Source organism: Chinchilla lanigera, unplaced genomic scaffold, assembly GCF_000276665.1.
Source record: "Chinchilla lanigera isolate Chin_1 unplaced genomic scaffold, ChiLan1.0 scaffold00026, whole genome shotgun sequence".
In the NCBI taxonomy this organism is placed as follows: domain Eukaryota; kingdom Metazoa; phylum Chordata; class Mammalia; order Rodentia; family Chinchillidae; genus Chinchilla; species Chinchilla lanigera.
The window spans coordinates 20,168,820-20,189,037 of record NW_004955427.1 but is presented as its reverse complement, the minus strand read 5'-3'; the positions used below and the strand labels follow the sequence as shown (position 1 = coordinate 20,189,037).

At 40.0% G+C, this 20,218-nt stretch overlaps 1 protein-coding gene across 1 annotated transcript in view; it reads left to right on the top strand.

Annotated features, from left to right (window-relative positions):
- The first annotated feature begins 337 nt into the window (after positions 1 to 337).
- The window catches only part of Hgd (homogentisate 1,2-dioxygenase), a 47,179-nt gene continuing 27,298 nt past the window's right edge, over positions 338 to 20,218 (top strand). The window contains exons 1-4 of the mRNA XM_005386468.2: positions 338 to 538; positions 8,369 to 8,440; positions 11,628 to 11,716; positions 15,621 to 15,726. Of these exons, the coding sequence (XP_005386525.1) occupies positions 524 to 538; positions 8,369 to 8,440; positions 11,628 to 11,716; positions 15,621 to 15,726 (282 nt within the window). The 5' untranslated portion in view covers positions 338 to 523. The remainder of the gene's footprint in view (positions 539 to 8,368; positions 8,441 to 11,627; positions 11,717 to 15,620; positions 15,727 to 20,218) is intronic.

Sequence of the window (20,218 nt, the reverse complement as noted above, 5' to 3'; positions counted from 1 at the left end):
CAGCTCTCTGGAACATCTATCAGAAAACATTTTTTTTTCACCACTCACCAGGAGGAGTGAGCACTCGGCCCTGTTCCTTTCCAGCCTGTGGCAGGACAGAGCAGAAAAGCCGCTGCCACATCCCATGGGCACTAACTCCCACAGTTTCTTTTTCTAGCTAGCTTTAAATCTCTGCCTTTTGTAATAAGCCTTCTCCTTTCAAGTGGAACAAATAATTGGCTAATATTTATCTCAGGTGAAGAAGCAACCAGGCTTCTGTAAACTTTTGTAAACAGTCATGTTTAGTTAAAAAAAAAAAAAAAAAGTTATGTAAGCTATAAATTTGCTGGACTTTGTCCCTAGTAGGTCAGTTAGGCAACTCCACTGAGTCCCTCGAGTCACCTGCTGACCGGGCAGACACATAAGCTAGTGGGAACAATAAAGTCCAGACTTTGAAGAAGAAAAACCTTTTCAGCTTCATACTCTGTCTCTCGGTTTCTGGGCCTGAGTTTCCTAAAGTCATTACCCTTGCAGGAGGAGGAAAATGCCTGAGCTAAAGGTAAGAAACCATCTCTGTAGAACTAGGGGTACACCTTATTGGATATACAATAATGGACCTGCAGGGCTCTGCTTGGTTTACATCCCCAGTGCGTGCACACAGGAGCACAGAAAAGAAAAGGAATAGAAAGAAACTGTCTGGCAAGTTTGCTGTGTATCTGAGTTTGGGGGACTGGAGGGAGATACAGTGCAAAGCCCCATGTTCAAAGGCTCCAGCATGTTGTCTGTGGGCATGGCTGGGGTGATAAGGGAGAGAGGCTAAAGAGATAATGGCCATCTCTTACCTTTGTTCATTTCAAAAAGTGGCTTGGAGGAGATCTGTAGATATCCTAAGGACTCTCTTCCACCATAGACACACACTTTTCTCATTATGTCTTCCTGTCACTGTTTTCTGACACCTTCCTACAGCTTCAGCTTCCTGGTCTGCTTCCGGCCCACCAACTAGACCTGCATAATCTATTCAGTTGTATTGAGGCTCAGAATCTGGCTTGGCGAGTACAAGACCTAGCCCCTCCTCTGGGAAATATTTTCTTCCTTTTATTTAATATGCAATTGAAAAATACTAATGGGTTAGGTACTAGGTATTTTAACTATGAGTTTTCTCAAATTCTAATCCCCAGAACAAATCTGAAATGTAGATGCTCTTCTTTTTGTTCAACCAGTAAGAAAAGCAAAGCTCAGAGGAACTAAATGATGTGCCCAAGGTCTTGTCTGGTAGGCAATTGAGCCTGTATTAAAACTTGGGTTTATCTTAATCTAAAATGCAGCCCCAAAGGGAGCCTTGGTGGCTCCTATTAGGCTGGAGGAGTGTGTGTCCCCAGTGTCTAAAACCATGCCTCCTGTTCAACATGTGCAAATAGAACTGCCCAAACTTAGGCTTAAGACAGGTGGGCAAGGCACCCCGTTCCCCCATCCACAGAATGCAGAATGCTCCTCTACCCTTCCCAATGAAGGGTTTGAGCATTGCCCTAATGCCCTTCTGATGCTTCAGACATCTCCCTAATTAACTAGGTTGCTAAAAACACTCAGCACCCGAGTAAACATGTTTGTTTCTTTATGCCTGAGAATTAACTCTTACTCTTTCATTCAGCAAATATTATGTACTAATGTAAGGTGCCACAGATTACTATAGAAGACTGAAACTGAGTTTTGGATAGGGAGAGTCAAGAGACACTTCCTGAAGGGGACTGTTCTGAAGCTGAGTCTTGAGAGAAGAATAGGCGTTAGCAAAGTGAAGGACAGGACCAGGAGGCATAGCTGTGCAAAGACAAAACATACACAGACAGCCCTACATGTTCTGCCTTCCCAGTGTTTACCCCAAACTGGAGTTTCCAGAGGGACAGTCAAGTAGGGATGCCCAGGAAGTGATGAACTGTGTGGATTAGGATCTCAGGGAAGTTGAAAGGGAAATAGATATGGGGTCATCATGTCAGTAGTGGTAGTTGCAGTCTTGGAGAAGGAAAATACATAGAAAGATTTTTTGCTTTGTTTTTTGGGGTGGTACTGGGGGTTAAACCCAGGGCCTTTGGGCTGAGTTACATTCCCAGCTATTTTTAATTTTTTTTGAGACAGGCCCTTGGTAAGTCACTAAATTGCCCAGGCTGGGCTCAAACTTAGTATCTTCCTGCCTTAGTCTCCTAGTGTGCTGGGATTACAAATGTGAGCCACCATGCTTGGCTAGAAACTTTTTTCTGATAAAAATCCTATGGGGAAGTTTCCAGCAGGGATTGGAAACATCCTTACCATTTATGAATAAATTATATCTAAAATCCTGTCCTGCTGTAGTTTTAAGCAATTTAGTATGCAGGGCACCAGCATACCAATGTGAATTGCATGCTAGTCTTTGTTCTCCATTTCAAAGACATTCCCAGCCTGCTGTCTAATCTCTAGAAGGAAAGGTTAGCTCCAGAGGTCAGGAATCTAAACAAAGAAAGCCAGATTGCATTAGACTCATTCTAATGGATAAACATTATGTAACTTTTTAGAATATTTCTGATCTTTTATTCCTTCATTTTAATGGGTATGTCAACACCAAACCTCAAATGAGGTTATATTTACATAAAAGCACAATTGAGGGAGGAAAACTCCAAAAGTCAAAATAATAAATTTGAAAAGGACTATTTTATAGTCTTCAGTAAGTTGCTTCACATCTCTAAGCCTTGGTTTCCTCATTTGTAAAACGGAGAGCCAGTTTTACATGCAGACTTTGGGCCCCACCACCAGATACTTAATTTAGTAGCTTTGGGTTTATATTTAACAAGTTTCTGAAATCATTCTAATGGTTAGCTAGAGGTGGAACCCACTGGCCTACATAGTTTGTTTCCTGTTGCTGCTGTTTTTTTTTAAAAAATTACCACCAACTTACTGGCTTAAAACAACAAATTTTTTCCTTTTACCGTCTGGAGGTTGGAAGTCTGAAATTAGTTTCACTGGGATAAAACCAGTGTGAGCATGGATGGTTCTTTCTGGAGACTCTGGCAAAGTCTGTTTCCCTACTTCTCCAGCTTCTAGAGGATTCCTATACTATTTGGATTCCTTGGCTTGTTGCTCTTCCCCTACCTTCAAAGTACATAGCTCCCATCTCTGTTTCTCTCATCACATCCTTTCCTCTTTTGCATTCATATTTCCCTCTGCCTGTGGGATTACACTTAGAGTTCACCCAAATAACCAGGCGTCTCCTCATCACAAGATTCTTAATCACATCTGCAAAAGTTTCTTCTGCTAAGGTAAAAGTCCTAGGTTTCAGGGTTTGAGACATAAATGTCTTCCAGGGCCTTTAGTCAACCTACTGCAGTGGGGGGCAAACCTATGGCATGTATGCCACCAGTGCCCTGTTTGTTATCACTGAAGCCTCTAAAAGCTTCACCATCAGTGGCTTATAGTGACAAACTGCAAGTTTCTCTAACGATCTATATTCTATGCTCTTGTCAAGATTAGTAAGAGATACTGGATTCTGAACAGGAAGAAAGGGTACCAGCAGTTCTATCTCTACCCTGATTTCTGTATTTCCTTCATGCCTAGTAAAAGAAAGTGAGGGGCACCATCTGCTAGTCCCATCAGGTGTTGCCTAAGCTCCTTCTTCAGAGAAAGCATCTCATAAAACTGCTGAAAAGAAAATCATATCCTGGGGATCAGGTGAGAATTAAAAAGCTGTATGCTAGTAAGTTGCCAAAGAACTGGTGGTACTAAAGTCACATGGAGCTCAGTAACGTATTCTTTCATTTAGGAAGTATGCACACAATTCTCTTAGAAATAAAATCGTATTTTTTATGTTGGATCAAATTATTCTGAACTGCAGAAAGTACACAAACACTCTTGCTTAATGTCAGATTTTTATTTCATTTTTTGTATAAAATATATTTTTACATAATCACTGAACCAGCTGGAGTTGAATGCTTGAATTTTCACAGCTGATAAAAGAGTTCAGATGCTGTCCTTGAGCTCAAAGCCTTGAAAAAGCAGCTGCAAATATAGCTTCCTGAATTCATGCCTTCAGCAGAGAGGGACATGGCATTTTGAAGTTCTGATAAACTCGACTGTAATTTTTCTCCCAGAAGGTTAGGAAAACTAAGTGAGTCAATAATGACTCAGCAGGTCCCGTCACTCCCCCGCCCCTTCTTTAGCCAATGCACTGCGGCTAAAATGGAGAAATGGATTCAGAACTCACACCTCTCTCAACGCTTTGGTGGCTCCCTTCCAAGCCACTAGCTGTTCTTTCTGCTTTCTTTTCTATTTTTTAAAGCACAGCCTGTGTGGATGCTTCAGAATCATATACACTAACTCCTTTTTCTGTTCTGAATACACTTATAACCTCTGCTCTGAGTCCAGCAGTTGCAAAGAAAGGGGAAAGTTAATGAGTGAAATCACCCCAGCCTGCCAGAAACCTCAGCTGTATGGAGCACCTCGCAGCTCTGCATTCCTCATGCAGAGGGATACAATGAGGAGATCAGACAAAATGAAGACACTGTGTTATTCAATGACTTGAGCCACAAGCTGGTCTAAAATCCCATTTCTGGGAATTGAAGATAATTTGGGGTCATTACCAATTCTCAGCAGCTCAAATTCAATCCTGTTGATGGTGAGCATGAGGTTTATTTTGAGAGAGGAAAATTATATTGTGTGGAGAATCGTGATACTTGATGGGCTCTACCATTTCTCCAAAGCACTCATTTTAAGTTGCATGCTGCTGGTGTGAACAATGTGATTATAATATATCTTTGTGAGTTTTTAATGTGATGATAAATTTGTAAATATGCAAACAATTGTAGGAGCTGAGGGTGTAGTTCAGTGATGAAGCACATGCTTAGCATGCATGAAGCCCCAGATTCAAACCCCAGCACCCCCAAAAAATTGTGTCTGAAGGCAGAAGAATAATTTCATTTCTTTGCTTTCTAGGTCATAACATTTCACATTTAACAGTTCTTCCAAATACAGATACTGTTGGCCTGATCATTGCTCAGTGTCTCAGTTATTTTTCTCTCATTGCTGAGACACAATACCTGACACCCAAAATTAAGGAAGGCAAGGTTTATTTAGCTCACAGTTTGTGGAGGTTTCAGTCCATACTTGGCTGGCTGCAAGGCAGAGTGGTACATGGCAGGGGCAAGAGTTCATGGCTGCAGAAAACAGCAAAAGCAGCAAGAGTAGAAAGGAAAAAGCAGCAAGAGCAAGCCTCTTTCCCTCCCTTATATTATATGCAGGCTACCCACCCTAGGGTAGGTGTACCACTGATACCCATAATCCCAGCATTGGACCATGGATCAATCAAAAACTCTAGAAGCCCACCCCATGACTACATGAGGCTTTGTGGGTGTATCTAGACACAAACCATGACACTCACACATCTGAGCATGCTACATCTAGCTCATCTTTCCTCACACTGCCAAAAACTCTGGAGGGCCTACCCTCCACCCGCATCCGTTCTTCTCATAATTCTTAAAGAAATATGCTCAGATGGTAGCATTTTACTCACCAAGCAAGACAGCATTCTCCTTATCTATCCTGATCTCTCCTTATCAATCAGTGCTTAACGTATGGCAAAGGGAGTTCAAAACTCCCTTATCACAGCATATGTACATACACTTGTATTAGAAACTGGCTCTAAATGAGAAACTAGATTGATCATCAGACAATTACTACCCAAGGTGCCACAGAGGTGAGCAAGACTGCCAAAGTCCTAGCTTCATGAAACATATGAAAGAGCAAAAAAGGTAGATAGTGACAGCCCTGTGACAAAACTCACAGGTCTGTTAAGCATTGCAAGAGTAAATCTCAGGTTGCAGTTGGTGGGCAGTAACTGAGGCAAGATGCTGCTGAATTTGCTGGCTCTTTGTCAGAGTGCCCAGTGGGCCATAAGCACAATGTGTCAGAGTCATTTGAAAAGAAAATTTCAGAGAGACAAAAGCTGTTTCAGGAGGAGAGTGGAATTCCAGGGCATCACAAGGGTAGGATAGTTGCTGCCCTCCTATATAGAAACACTGTGGTTCTTACAGTTGGTACAACAGCAGGTACCATATGCCTGCTGACTGTAGACTCATTTCTCAAGAAGCAAAATTAATTTCAGTCATTCCACCAATCACTTTGGTTCACTTTCACTCACCTCTTTATGGACCAATAATCTGATAATCTGAGCTTTTCTTTGGGGATCCATACTTATTGACTTATGCTAAGTGCCACCAACAGAGCAGTCTTTCATGGAAAACAGTAAATTTCAGCATCCCCTAATTTATGTTGTTGAGAAATTTCTTAACTTTTCCCCTCTAGATATAAAGTTAACAGATGGCAATCATAGTAGGCTCCCTTGCCATTGTAGAAAAGTTTCTGGGCAGAAACATCTCCTGAAAGCTACTCCTATCTTTCAATCTCATTTTCATATATTCATATAGACACAAATATATGGACACATGCTCCACAAATGAGCCACATAATGCAAGCTTCTGCTTGCAGCAAGGCTAGTTTAAAGAGAGCAAGAATTTGGCAAGGATTTTGCTGTCACTTAGACCCATACACAACTTCCCAGTTTTTCTTTAGTATATGGAGGGAGAATAGATCCCTAAACCCAGGGAAGGTACAATCTAGGCCCAGCAAGATCTTACCTATCTAGAGTTGAGGTGATGCTGGAGCCGTCTCCCCTCTCAGGACTCCCAAAGGAACTAGACTTAAATAACTTGTTCCTGGGTTGAATGAGATAATTACGAACAAGCCTATATATCAACCAAATTCACCAAACAGTAGAAAATCTGTGTAATATCCAGCACTTTTTCTCTGATTGACTAGACATCTTTAAAATTCATACAAAACATATTGTCTTTCTTAAATGGTTTGCATGCCAAGACATAGCAAAAAAAATTTTTTTTTTATTTTAAAGAGAAAAGAACAAAAACAAAATAACAAAAACAAAAACAAAGACAAAAAAAAACACAACACAAAAACTGTAAGAATGATACAGAATTTCAAAACAAGATGATAGGAGATCAAAAATGGTTGTTGTATTACTTATTGTTATCTTCAAAGTAGTTGCTCAGATTACCAGACATAGGTATGCAAGATCGATCAAACAATTAAACATTAACTGTTCCATTCAGTAAACCAACAGAAATTAGTAGTACTCTTAGCTATCTTGTGTGTGTGTGTGTGTATATATATATACATATATATATATAACTTCTTTCTTTCTATTCTTCTTTCCTATTAAGCAGTTTCTTTCCTTTTCACAATATCTACTGTATCTTTCACTTTTATCTACTCATTCAGGTTCTTACACTACGAAGACAATATAGTGTTTACACATGCAAGTCCATTTTGCTTATGAGTATGGTCTCTCGTTGCATCCATTTACCTATAAAAGCCTCTAGTTTATCTTTCTTTATAGCTGAGTAGTATTCCATTATATAAAAATACCACATTTTTCGTATCTACTCCTCAGCTGATGAGCATTTGGGTTGTTTCCAAAATTTTATGACAAATTGTGCTGCTATGAACATGGGTACATGTATATTGCTATGGTTTTTAATTCTTCTGGGAAAATACCTACAAGGGGAATGACTGGCTCAAATGGGACCTCTAATCCTAATTTTTTGAGGAATCTCCAGACTGATTTCCAAAGTGGTTGCACCAATCTATATTGCCACCAACAGTAGAGAAGAGTTTCTTTTTTCCTACAGCCCCTCCAGCATTTGTTGTTGGTTGATTTCTTGATGGTAACCATTCTTACTGGGGTGAGATGAAATCTCAGTGTCAATTTAATTTGCATCTCTCAAATGACCAATGATGTTGAACATTTTTTCATGTATTTATTTGCCATTTGTATTTCTTCATCTGAGAAGTGTATATTCATCTCAGATGCCCCTTTTTGGATTGGGTCTGTGAAGTTGGGGGGGTCTGAGTTTTTTCAATTCTTTATATGTTCTAGATATAAGTCCTTTGTCTGAGGGACAGTTAGCTAAAATGTTTTCCACTCTGGGTTGTCTTTTCACTCTATTGGTGATTTCTTTTGAAGTACAAAAGCTTTTTAATAGGGTGAGATCCCAGTTGTTGATTCTTTGAAGTGTTTCCATGCAGTTTGGGTTTTGTTCATGGAGACTGTGCCTACCCCTATGTCTTCAAGATTTTGACCTATTTTCTCTTCCAGTAGATTTAGTGTTTCTGCTTTAATATTTAAAGCAGAAACATTTTGACTAACAAATGATCCATTTTGACTAACAAATATATTATTATAGGAGATCATACACAAAGAGATGACTATATAGAAATTCTTAACTTTGTATATGCCTATTGTGAAATTCTCTTTAAATCTCATTAATGCTGACATTTGTGTCTTTGTCACATGCAGTACATTTCTGGATTTGGAAATGAGTGTGCTTCAGAGGACACACGCTGTCCAGGTTCCCTGCCACAAGGACAGGTATGAATGAATAAAATTTTTAGCATTGAATTGTCAGCCCAGATGATTAGCTCATGGATGAAAATGACTCCATCAAATGAAGCTCTTCTATGTTGGTGGATGAACTGTCTAGGAGTTTCACAAATGATTAGGATAAGTGGGATACAAAGCAATGACAATATGAAGGTTAAATTTGGATTGGTAGTGACCTATCATTCAACCCAAATTAGTATAATTAACTGTAGGACTTTCAGGAGGAGCCTCAAAGTCCAAAGCTCAGAGCCTTCCCCTGAAACAGTATATGATAATGGTAAGAAAATAAGTTACCTTAAAAATGTATGTACAAAGATGCTTTCACAATTGTTGATATAGTAAAACTCTGATAAAAAAAAATTCCAAAAACTTGAAGATATTTTATGGCATAAAAAAACACTTATACAATAGTATTTTCCTAAAAGAAAAAAGAAAGTACTCATTGTTACAGCATTACATGCATCACAGGATCCTGTATTAATCACTTTCTTACCACTGAGAGAAAATATTTGACCCTCACAGTTCAAAGAAGGAGAGGATTTATTTTGGGTCACAGTGTCAGTCTGTGGTTTTCTGACTCCAAGGCAAAAACAGCAAGGCAGAGAGGCATGGGAAAGGAGCACTGCGGCCAGGAAGCAGAGAGAGAGAAGGGAGGAGCCAGGGACAACACCCTTCCAGGGTACGCCCCCAGTGATTCACCCACTCTGATCAGCTCCTACCTCTAAACATGAGACTTTGGGGGACATTTTAGATCTAAATCATAACATTTTGCCCCTGGCCCACAGAAAATATATATCTAATTCACTGTGTGAAATGTATTTAGTCCACTGAATTGTTTCTCTGGTGTGAGAAACCAAAAGTATAAATAAGGACCAAAATGTATACTATTGTGAAATAGGAAGAAAATGTTCAAATGGGAAGGGGAACAAGGGAGCTGGGAGGGGGAAAGGAAGGAAAGGAAAAGAAAAAACAAGAAAAGAAAGAAAAAATGGAAACTAAGCTTTTGTAAGTAAGGAGGGAAAAAGGGTTGAGGGGAGGATGAGAGAATGGGGAAAAAGAAAAGAATCAAGATATATCATGTGAAAAAAAAAAAAAAGATATATCATGTGCAGGTACAAATTCCCTATGATGAATATGATCCTTATGTATACCTAGAATGTACCAATAAACTTAAATTAATTAAAATATTTAAAATGCATTTACTTCATCTGGTAGAGTCACCAAAATCTTAACAGGTCCAGCATTACTGGAAAGTCCAAGTTCAAAGTCTCCTCTAAGACTGAAGACAAATTTTTAGCTGTGAGAAAAGTTTTATTTTATTTTCTGAAAATAAAGAAACAAAATTAAATACTTCCAACATACAATGGCACATCCCTATTCCAAAAGGAGGGAGAAATAAGGAGATAAAAAGGAATGGATGAAAGACTGACACCCAATAACACAAACATTAAATCCTTAAGTTTCATGCCCAGGACCTGGGGTAGATTGTAGGGAGATGTGCACTTCAAAGAGCCTAAGCAGCCCACTCTGTATCCTTCCTGTTCTAGCCCATGTGTCTTCTTTCTTGAGCTGGCTCTGCTCACTGCTTGCAGCTTTCCTCATCAGACATTCCATGTTCCTAGCATCTCTAATTTCCTGGAGTCTTCACTGCACTTTTGGCTTCATTCCAAAACCTTCATGCACTGCCCTTTCAGGGACTCCTTGCCTGGAATCTGGATGGAATCTTTCATCATGCCATAACTCTTGCATTTTGCATCTCTGAAAAACTAGCATCATGTGGATGATACGAAGGTCCATGCCAGCTTGAACAGTAGCCAGGCCCTCTTAGGCCTTGCCTGAAGTGGCTTCTAAGTGCCTGGGTAACTGATTATGGTGAAATAAATCTCAGAGAACCAATTCCTTTGAGCAAAGGGCCCAAGAGTTCTCTTCTTAAATTAAAAGTTTACATTTTGTTCAGCTTTGAGCCTATGATGAGTGGGTTCTTGCTGACTCCAGAGAGCTCTTCAAGCCATATTTCCTATTGCCTGATGCAAAGCACTTGGCTTCCTCTTAATACTAACTTTTTAGCAATCATGTTGTTCTAGCTCTCCTCAGACACAAATTTACAAGTGCTCTTTTTCTCATCAGACTGCAAATTTTTCAAATCATTCAGCTTTGCTGTTTTCTCCTGGTTCTCATTGTATATCTGGCTAAAAGCACCCACTGGTAACACCCATACCACAACTTGATCATTTGGCTGTCTTGAAATTTCCTCTAGCAATTTTTCTGTCACTGTTAATCTCAGTCTCTCACAAAGTCTCAGCACATGGGGAAAAGGTGGACAAACTTTTTGCAGAGTGCAACACACATGGTCTAGTTCAATTTTCAATAGAGTCCTCCTTCCCACCTCATAAGCCTAGCCTTAACTATCAATATTCTTGGCTTCTGAAGTTCTGACTCCAATCACCCATCAAACTCTGCTTAAAATATTCTCTAGTGGGCATCTCTAAACCTTTCTAACCTTCTTCTGCAAGCCAGTTCCAAAGGCTTTTGAACAACAATGAGGTATAAGTCATGATAATGACCCTTCTTCTCTAGTACCAAGATCTGTATCAGTCACTTTCTTATCACTGGAAGAAAACACCCAACAAATGCAACTTAAAGGAGAGGTTTACTTTACCTCAGAGTTTTCATAAGTTTAAGCCATGGTCAGCTGACTCCAAGGAAGAAATGGAATGGTGGAAAGAAGTGACAGAGTAAGACGCTCACCCCATGGCAGACAGGAAGCAGAGAGATAAGGGAGGAGCTGAGGAAAACAATACACCCTTCCAGGTTGTACACCCAGTGATCCACCTTCTCTAAGTTCCACCTCTGAACACAAGACCTTTGGGAGATATTTTAGCTCTAAATCATAAAAGATCCCCATTTTGGAGGTTAAAAATGGAAGAAAATATACAAATATGTTAACATTGAATGATTTCTGGTTGATGAGATAATAGATAATACATATTTTATAAATGTTCTACTTTTTTATAATCTGGGGGAAACCCACATGAAATGTATGTATGAGTTGGGGATGGTTACATGTAATGGCCCAAAGTGTGCCCATTGAGGGCAGGACTCCTCCACTGAGTTAGTTGGTGGGCATGTGGAACACTTTTTGAAATGATGTTATTTATTTCCTCCTTTCTTCTAGAATAATCCTCAGGTCTGCCCCTACAACCTGTATGCTGAGCAGCTTTCAGGATCAGCTTTCACTTGTCCCCGGAGCACCAATAAGAGAAGGTACAAGGATGATTAATTTTGATTTGCAGACTGAGGGCACTATGACCAGAACCTCAGGTTTCCTCATGTACTTGGACCACAGCATCCCAGGGCTGCCCACAATCCTTCTCCTGACAGGCTGTGTTCTGGGCTACAGTCAGAGTCCAGGCCTTGTTCCCAGCTAGAATCAAGTGACTGAGAAGAGAAATTGAAGTAATACAGAGCTTGGAAAAATCACAAGGCCAATTTCATTTGCAAATTCTAATCAGCATTCAGAAGAAAATGTTTCTAATACTCTGGTCTTCCTTTAAGGATTGTCTAGCTCACCGTTGGGTTTTGATTTACTTGTTTGTTTGTTTGGGGTTTTTTTAGTATATAATGATTCCTCACAATTATAGAAGATTCAGAGAAATATCTTTCTTAGCTGAGTAGGAGCATTATGTTCTTTGCATGAACATGTTGGATAATCCAAGATTGGATAGTTGAAAGGCCATGTGCTATGGGCCCTTGTGGTTTGAATTAATAAGGTTTTTACTCTGGAATTTGCCCTTGCTGGAAACCAGCACATTTGTTAGCACAGTACATCATGTTCATGCTTGCTCTAATCCCACAAGCAGGGTCAGTGAACTTGTTCCTTTGATTAACTTTTCTAGGGCAGGTTGGATGCAGTAGATGTTGTGGCAGTAAGATTTGTAATGGAAAAAAGGAGGCAGTAAGTTTTGTAATGTAAAAAGTAGTATCTAACTGCAGGAACTTCAGTCTGTGAAGGCATCTGTGAACAGGGATGCTGCTGACATTAGAGATTTGTGTAACAGGGCAGGTGGTCTTGCACTGCTGAGAGGGAGGGAATAAGTTTATCTCTGCAGTGGCCTCCTGAGAAGCAGTGAATACAAAAACACAAAAAGGACCACACAAATGATAGACATTTTCTCTTACTAGTCAGTCATTCCCACTTTGAAGTCAGACCCCCCGAATTTAAATGCAAGGTCTTTCTTCAGCCATGCGACCTTGGACAAATCATTAAGCTCTCTGAAGTTCTAGTTCTTCTTTTGTAAAATAGAGACTACTGTGGCAGGGGCTATGTTACAATATCAGTATTAATGTTGTTTTTCTCTTCATAGATATGTATATGGAGGGACAGAGGAAGAGGTGGTTTCCATACATGTGAAAAATTGGGGCTTATTTCCACTGTTACTTAATCAGCCAGTGCCCCACACACACCCATACAGATAGGGTAAGGTTAGCACACAGACAGTTCCTATCCTTTCTAATTTATGACAACCAGGCTTCTGTGACTGTGTTCTTGATTTTGTGGCCCATCCACTTCCCGGCCACCTGGTCTCCGGATTCAACTGCCTGTCCCCATTATTCAGCAATATCTTCAGCCAGCAGGAGCTGAGCTCTGTTCCAGGAGGCTGAAAAGGAGCTGTTGGCATTTCATTAAGGAGCTGGCAGAGTTCCTTGAATCAGAATTAAATCTTTGTCCAGAGCAGTGTAGTGCAGCCTGGGGAGTTTTATAAACTCAGCTAAAAAATAAGGGACACTAGGCATGGCTCACCCATCTGTTTAGAACTCTCAAATGGTACCCACAAGAATTTTGTGAAAATGTTCAAAATCCCCTATAGGAAGGCGGGGCCAAGCCCCATCCACAGGTAGGCTAGCCTGAAATTCTCAATCACTACTCCCTTAATTACAGAGTGTGGGAAACCACAAAACTAGTAGAGATTCTATCTATCTGAGGGATTAAACTGTATTTGATTAGTCACCTGACCTCTTGGGTTCTTATAAGGTGAGAGACGGGACAGAGAATGTGGAATTTGGACTGTGGTAAAAACCCTCAGGATTAAGGAAAGCTAGACAGTTGAACAAGCACCTAGCAAATAAGTACCTACTATGTGCCAAGCACTTTAAGTATGAAGACTCTTTCAGTTTTCACCACAATCCTAGGAGACAAAGATGAAGAACATAGGATCCAGGAACTTTAGTAACTTTATCAGAATCATGTCTAAGACATGCACACATCGTTTCAACCCCATGTACTACTAGGTGAGGGAGGTGCTTAGCAAGTCTCTCATCCGAGTTTGCATCATCAAGAGCTGGAGGAATAGGATGGAAACAGAATAAATCTAGTCCATTTATCTCTTAGACAGCTCAGAGATGGACCTGGTCCACTCCACCCCCTGCGGCGGATTATCTGTGGGCTTGAAGGGCCAGAGTCTGTTAAAATAGACATGGTCTTTCACTGTCAGAAGTCAGGTCTTTCTTCTTTCTGTACCCTCTAAGGGTAAAGAAAAGACTTAGTCCCTCTTAGTGACTTCCAGTGTCCCTCTCTCCTTCTGGAAAGTTCTCCTTCTTCAGGATTTCTTCATCTGACTCTGTCCCTTCCCAGCGCTTGAGATCTGGTCCTTAGAGGGAGATGCTTGGTTCAGGCCTTGACATGTTCAGACAGTAAGATTTAGAAAATAAAGTAAAAAACAAGCTATGAATATACCATAATAAAAGGTGGACACATACTCATATACTTTGGACTAGATATGCTCATTTTAAAAACGTTTACAAATTAATAGCAAAAGTAACCCAAGTAAAAACAGTATAGGACTTGTTAAGTAATTCATACAAAAGTTATTTAACTAATAAACGAATCAATTCCCAACCTTACTCATAATAAAGAGAAGATGAAATACAATAAGATACTGTATCTCACCTATAAAACTAAAATTATTAATTATATGCCAGACCTGGTGATCAGGCACTCTCACACATTATTGGCATGAGAATAAAATTGCACAACAATTTTATATATAAATTATATATACATCGGAGATTATGGCAGAGTACATATGAAAACTGTTAAGCCTGATGCCCTTAAGGAATAGTCTTGCAGAAACTGGAGGAGCCATTTACTTCTCACAACCTTTTAAATTATCTCAATTATTTTTACCACTGGCATGTATCACATTTTTGGTTTGTATTTTACGTATTTATGTATGTATTTATTTATTTATTTTGGTACCGGGAACTGAACTCAGGACCTTGCGCTTGCAAGGCAGACACTTGTACAGCTGAGCTATCTCCCTGGCTACTTTTTGGTTTTTAAAGGAAAATCTCCAGGTGGGACATGAAAAAGATTGATTTGTTTTTCAAAAATAACAAAGATAAGGCCAGGCTTGGTGGTTGCAAGAGCACTCAGAGACTGAGGCAGGAGAATTCCTGTGAATTCAAGGCCAGCCTCCACTACATAGAGAGTTCAAGGGCAGCCTGAATTGCACAGTGAGACCCTGTCCCAAAAAACAAAGAAACAAAGCCAAAATAAATAAATTATAAAATTTTTTTAAAATAACAAAGATAAGCAAGTATGATGGTACTTGCCTGTGGTCCCAGCTACTCAGAGGCTGAGGCAGAAGAATTTGGGCAATTTAGCAGGACTCTGTCTCAAAATAAGAAAAAAACGTAAAGGGACTAGGCAGTGTAGCTAAGTGGTAGGTCTGCTTGCAAGTTCCAGGACTGCCAAACATTAAAAAAAAAACATATTCTCTCAATCTATGTAGTATTCATTATGTTGATCTTTGAGAGCAAAGATTAATATCCTTTGATGTAAATAGGTTACAGTTTTTTTCTATGGATTTCCCTCAAGATACCACCTCTTTTGTTATAGGTGTTGAGAATGAATGCTTTCTTTTTGATTCTATGGGAATAACCAGGAGCCTAAGCCTAATCTGAAGAGTGAAACATGTAGTGCCAAAGAGAGAAAGGACTAGAGCTATGAGTGGCAAGTGGCTGGTAAGAAGTGGTAGTGTGTCATTGTCTTTCATAGTAAAGCCTACGGATTGTTACTGAATTGAGTGTCTTCCAGAGGGGACCTTCTGAAGCAGTCCATGTATCACCTAGCATTACCCTAAGGCTTGTGTGCTCTTGTTTCCCCTAGTTGGCTGTACAGGATTCTACCTTCAGTTTCTCACAAGCCCTTTGAGTCCATTGACCAAGGCCATGTCACTCACAACTGGGATGAAGTTGATCCTGATCCTAACCAGGTAACTTGGTCCTGGGAACATACCACACATCCAAACCTAGAACAGAAATATTTAAATCAGGGCCAGGGGCTTTGAAAAACTAGACAGCTTTTAAGAATAAATGCTAAAGCATGTCTATATTGGGCTTAACCTTGAGTAGAATTAGTTGATGGGTGTGTGTATGTGTGTGTGCACATGTGTGTGTGTGTGAGCTTGTCTTTCTAGCCCAGTGATGGTAAGTCTTTTAGAGATGAGCACACAAACTACAACCCAAAACCCACTTATTTATCGCAAAGTGTCCACACTGCAATTAAACCTGGATACTGAGGTTTTCATTTAGGAAAAACAAACAAACAAACAAACTCATCCATTAGCATCTTTTGCTGTAAGAGAAACACATGATAACACATGTGCCATAGGTTCACCACCACTGTAATCTAGCCTAATATGTCCAGGAATGGTTCAGACTTGGTAGCAATGCCCAGGTGAATTTGATGAGTGGGAATTATGCAGGCTTGTCAAAATACCTACATAGGTATTTTTGTTTTAATCTAAACATACCACAGAATATGGAAAACACCTTCAACCTTGCCATCCTTGAAGGAAGGCCTCTGAAATCTATAAAGAGATAAGAGTTTTGTTGTCCGAGTATGATTCTGTAAGTCTTGTGGTGACATATTGCTTTCACATTCTCTTCAGATCTAGGAACTTCCAATGTTTGCCAGAATTTTCCTCCTTTTTGCTCTAGTGATGAGTGGGCTTTTCATCTGAGTGTCAGTATTATTTATATACTCTGCTTCCAGCAATGAGACAGGCCTAATACTATAATGAACTAAGGTCTTTTTTCAGTGAGACAGGCCTAACACTATAATGAACTAAGGTCTTTTTTTCTTAACCTTCTGAGAACCCTAGTATAGTGCCTTTGTCTCAGAGATTAAGTACGTATCACTGATAACAGGCTATTTTAGTTACTTTCATTGCTGAGACAAAATATCTGACACTCAAAGTTATAGAGGGAAAGGTTTATTTAGCTCATAGTTTGTAGAGGTTTCAGTCCATAATCAGCTGGCCCCAAGAAAGGGAGGTATGGCAGAGGGGCATCAAAGAGGAGAACCAGTTCACCGCAAGCAGAAGACGGCAAAAGCAAGCACGGAAGCAAGACAAGCCTCTCTCTGCCCCTTATATTGTATCCGGGCTACCAGGATTAGGGTGGTGCCAAAACAATCAGCGGACTGATTCAGTAATCACCCGCCCTTAATCCCAGCATCACACACTCTAGATCCAGCCACCTCTGAGAAAGCCCTGCCTGTGATCACATGAGGCTTTAGGGGTACATCTAGACCCAAACCATAACACAGATAGATAGTGCAAAAACAGATCTGAGTTTGCATCCCTCGCCCCTCTCCTTCCCAGCTGTGTCCTTGAGCCATGATTTTTCACTTATAAAATGTGATAACCCCATCGGCCTTGCAGTGCTATTGTGAAGATCACATAAAAAAAGAGGTGTGAACATGCTTTGTAACTGTGGCTGGCATGTTGTTGACGAGAACTGTGACTCTGATACAGCCATCTTGAAATATTAACTTATAGGCAATGGCAGTACCTATCAATCTTGGAATTTATATTCAGGTGTATTTGTTACATATATATATATATATATATATATATATATATATATATATTCATGTTCTTTTCTTTGAGGACTCCGTCTGCCCTTTTTTCTTTCTTCTATCCTCAGCTGAAAGAAATCCCTTACTCCTTACTCCTCCTTGATTTATCAAGACATTTTGTGTATACCTGCATGTCTACTTCCCCTCACAAACTTCTTATAAAACAAAAGCCAGAATTATTCCTTGTCACCTTCGGTTTCCTGCCCTGCTCATTTCTTCCTTTAATTATAGAAATTTCAAAGGACTAAACAGAACTCGAGCATTGCCCACCCCTCTCCAGAAGAGACAGAAAGAGAGGTTTTCAGGGTAGAAAATAATGTGAGTTAGCATCTTAAGGATTAGCCACCTCATAGCCATTTTGAAAGTGGGCTATTTTGTCCAAATGACTAACCCTCAAACTTGTGTGAGTGTTAATGTATTCAAGGATGGCCATCCCAGCCCTCCACTGGCCTGTATGGTGCCTTTGAGCATACTGAGGAAAAGGCAGCCCCTCCTCCACACAGCTCCCCTACTCAGCCCCATCCCAGGCACACAAAGCCAGGCACTCAGCTCCTGCTTCCCTTTCCTTCAGCCCGACAGGGGCCTTGGGCTGTGAAATAACTTGCACAGTTAACCTGGGAATGATGACTTTACCTCATCCTAGAGACTCTGGCTCCTAACTCCATCTCATTTTCCCACCTTTCCTCATGCACTGTGGAGTTAGCAATGCATCTGACCACGACAGACCGTCTTCCCTTGACCATTACCTCCCCACTCATCTGACAAAGGGCCATGAGTTCTCTCCTCATTCTCTGCAGACCTGTGTGAGCCCTATGCGGGCCTTGGGGACCAAGTGAAAGCATGAACTAATGATAATAGAGAGATTAATCAGGGAGAAAGGGATACAAATTTATTAATGGATAAATTACAAGAGAGTACTAACTACAACCCAAGATGCTTCCATACCCTTCTTCCCAGCACGAGGAGAATGGGGAGGCAGTGGCAGGTCACTAGGAAGGTGAGTGCCCAACTTCACTGTGAGCAGATTGCCTCGTCATGCAGGTAACTTCTCAGAGCTGCCCTAAGAAGTGATGCAAACCGGTCAGGTGGTGATGATTTCTAGTGTCCTCTCTTGTCATGCAGTTGATCTTTGATGAGATTCCTGGGAAGGAAGTTTAAGACAGTGACATTTTTTGGAAGATTTTCTCTCTGATAAGAGACCTTCAGAGCATCCCCCCCGGAGTGGAGGAGAAGCTAGGGATTTAAAGGTGTTTGGATTCCAAGACTATTTTTCAGCTGGTATGTCAAAACTTCATACTTTGGAGTTGTGCTTTCTGAGCCCAAAAGTTACATCTCAAATTCTATAATTTCTCTCTCAGAGTTGCAATGATCATATTCACTTATTTTTACTTTAAAAGGGGATTTTTTTTTAAAACCTAACATTTAGGAAAAGGTATGGTGCAATTTCACTATGGGATGTGTAACTGCTTAATAACACAACTCCATCTTCGACTAGAAAATATAAAGGATGAATATACATGCTTTCATAGCATTCCCAGTCAGGTTAAATGACAATTAAAAACATTTATATACTAGTTTTGGAAGATTGAGAGGTATTCAGACCACAGTAAGTTTTCTAGTTCTTCTCTTTAGGTGGCAGGGAATCCTCAATTATGCTTCTGATAATTCTTTCAAGTAGAGTCACATCTTATTTTACAAAGGAATAACTGATTATAAAATCAGCAAAGAAGGCGAAAATTAAGACAAATTATCTCTGAAGATCCCTTTAATTACCTATAAAGTATACAATATGTGGTTTTGTGTGTGCTACCCAAGATGCTAATCTTTCTGCACACCAAATTTGAGAACCACTGAATTAGATTAAATGAAAGATCATGGGGAAAAGTCCATAGGCAGATTTCAGGAATTTAAATCATGTGGTCTTTAAGATAACAAGTAAATCAATACTAGAAAATGGGATGGGATAGCAATTTTCAGTACCTCTATCTGCTCCGATTGTCCCTAGCAGTTGTCTCAACTTTCAATCCTTAATATACCTTCATAGACTGTCATTGTCAGGGCAATTGTGGAGCCATATTTCTTTTACATAGTCTTATTTGGAATGGGGATTATGTTTTAAGCCTAATCTTTAGGAAAAAATGTGATGTTATTTCACTGTGTGATATGTAATACATCCAGGAATATACTGTTATTACATGTTTTTTGTTATTACATGCTATTTTCAAGATTACTATAGCTGCCTTTTGTTTAACATGAGTACAACCCTTCTTAAAGGTTATTTTGAAATACAAGTGGCATAGCCATGGAAATTGTGAAAACAAAATTCTAGAAACTAAGGGATTTCTGAAATAAAAGGGTTTACTGAGCCATTACAGATGCGAATCAGAAAAAGAAGAGTAGGTCCTGGGGTACGTTCCCACAATTACCAGCAGTGGTACTGGACGGCAGTTGGAAAAGGTCTGGCAGATCAGAGCTAAAAGCACATAAAAATAAACTGGGGTAGGAAGTACTCTAACAAACACTGGCTATAGCTAAAAGGGTTGGCAGAACAATGAACTGAAAAGCTTTGAGACAGGAGGGCAGTCCAAAATGATAATAGTTGCTGGTGGATCAGTTGGGTTGACAGTCCTAAAAGTTTGTATGCATACAGTGCAATGGTCCTGGTGCTTACTGTGATGGAATTTCTAGTTTTAGTTTTTTGAGGCATCGCCATACTCATTTCCACTGTGGCTATAATAGTTTATACTCCCACACTGAGCAAGAGTTCCTTTTTCCTCACAGTCTCACCAGCATTTGTTATTGGTTGATTTCTTGATGGTAGCCATTCTTTCTGGAGTGAGATG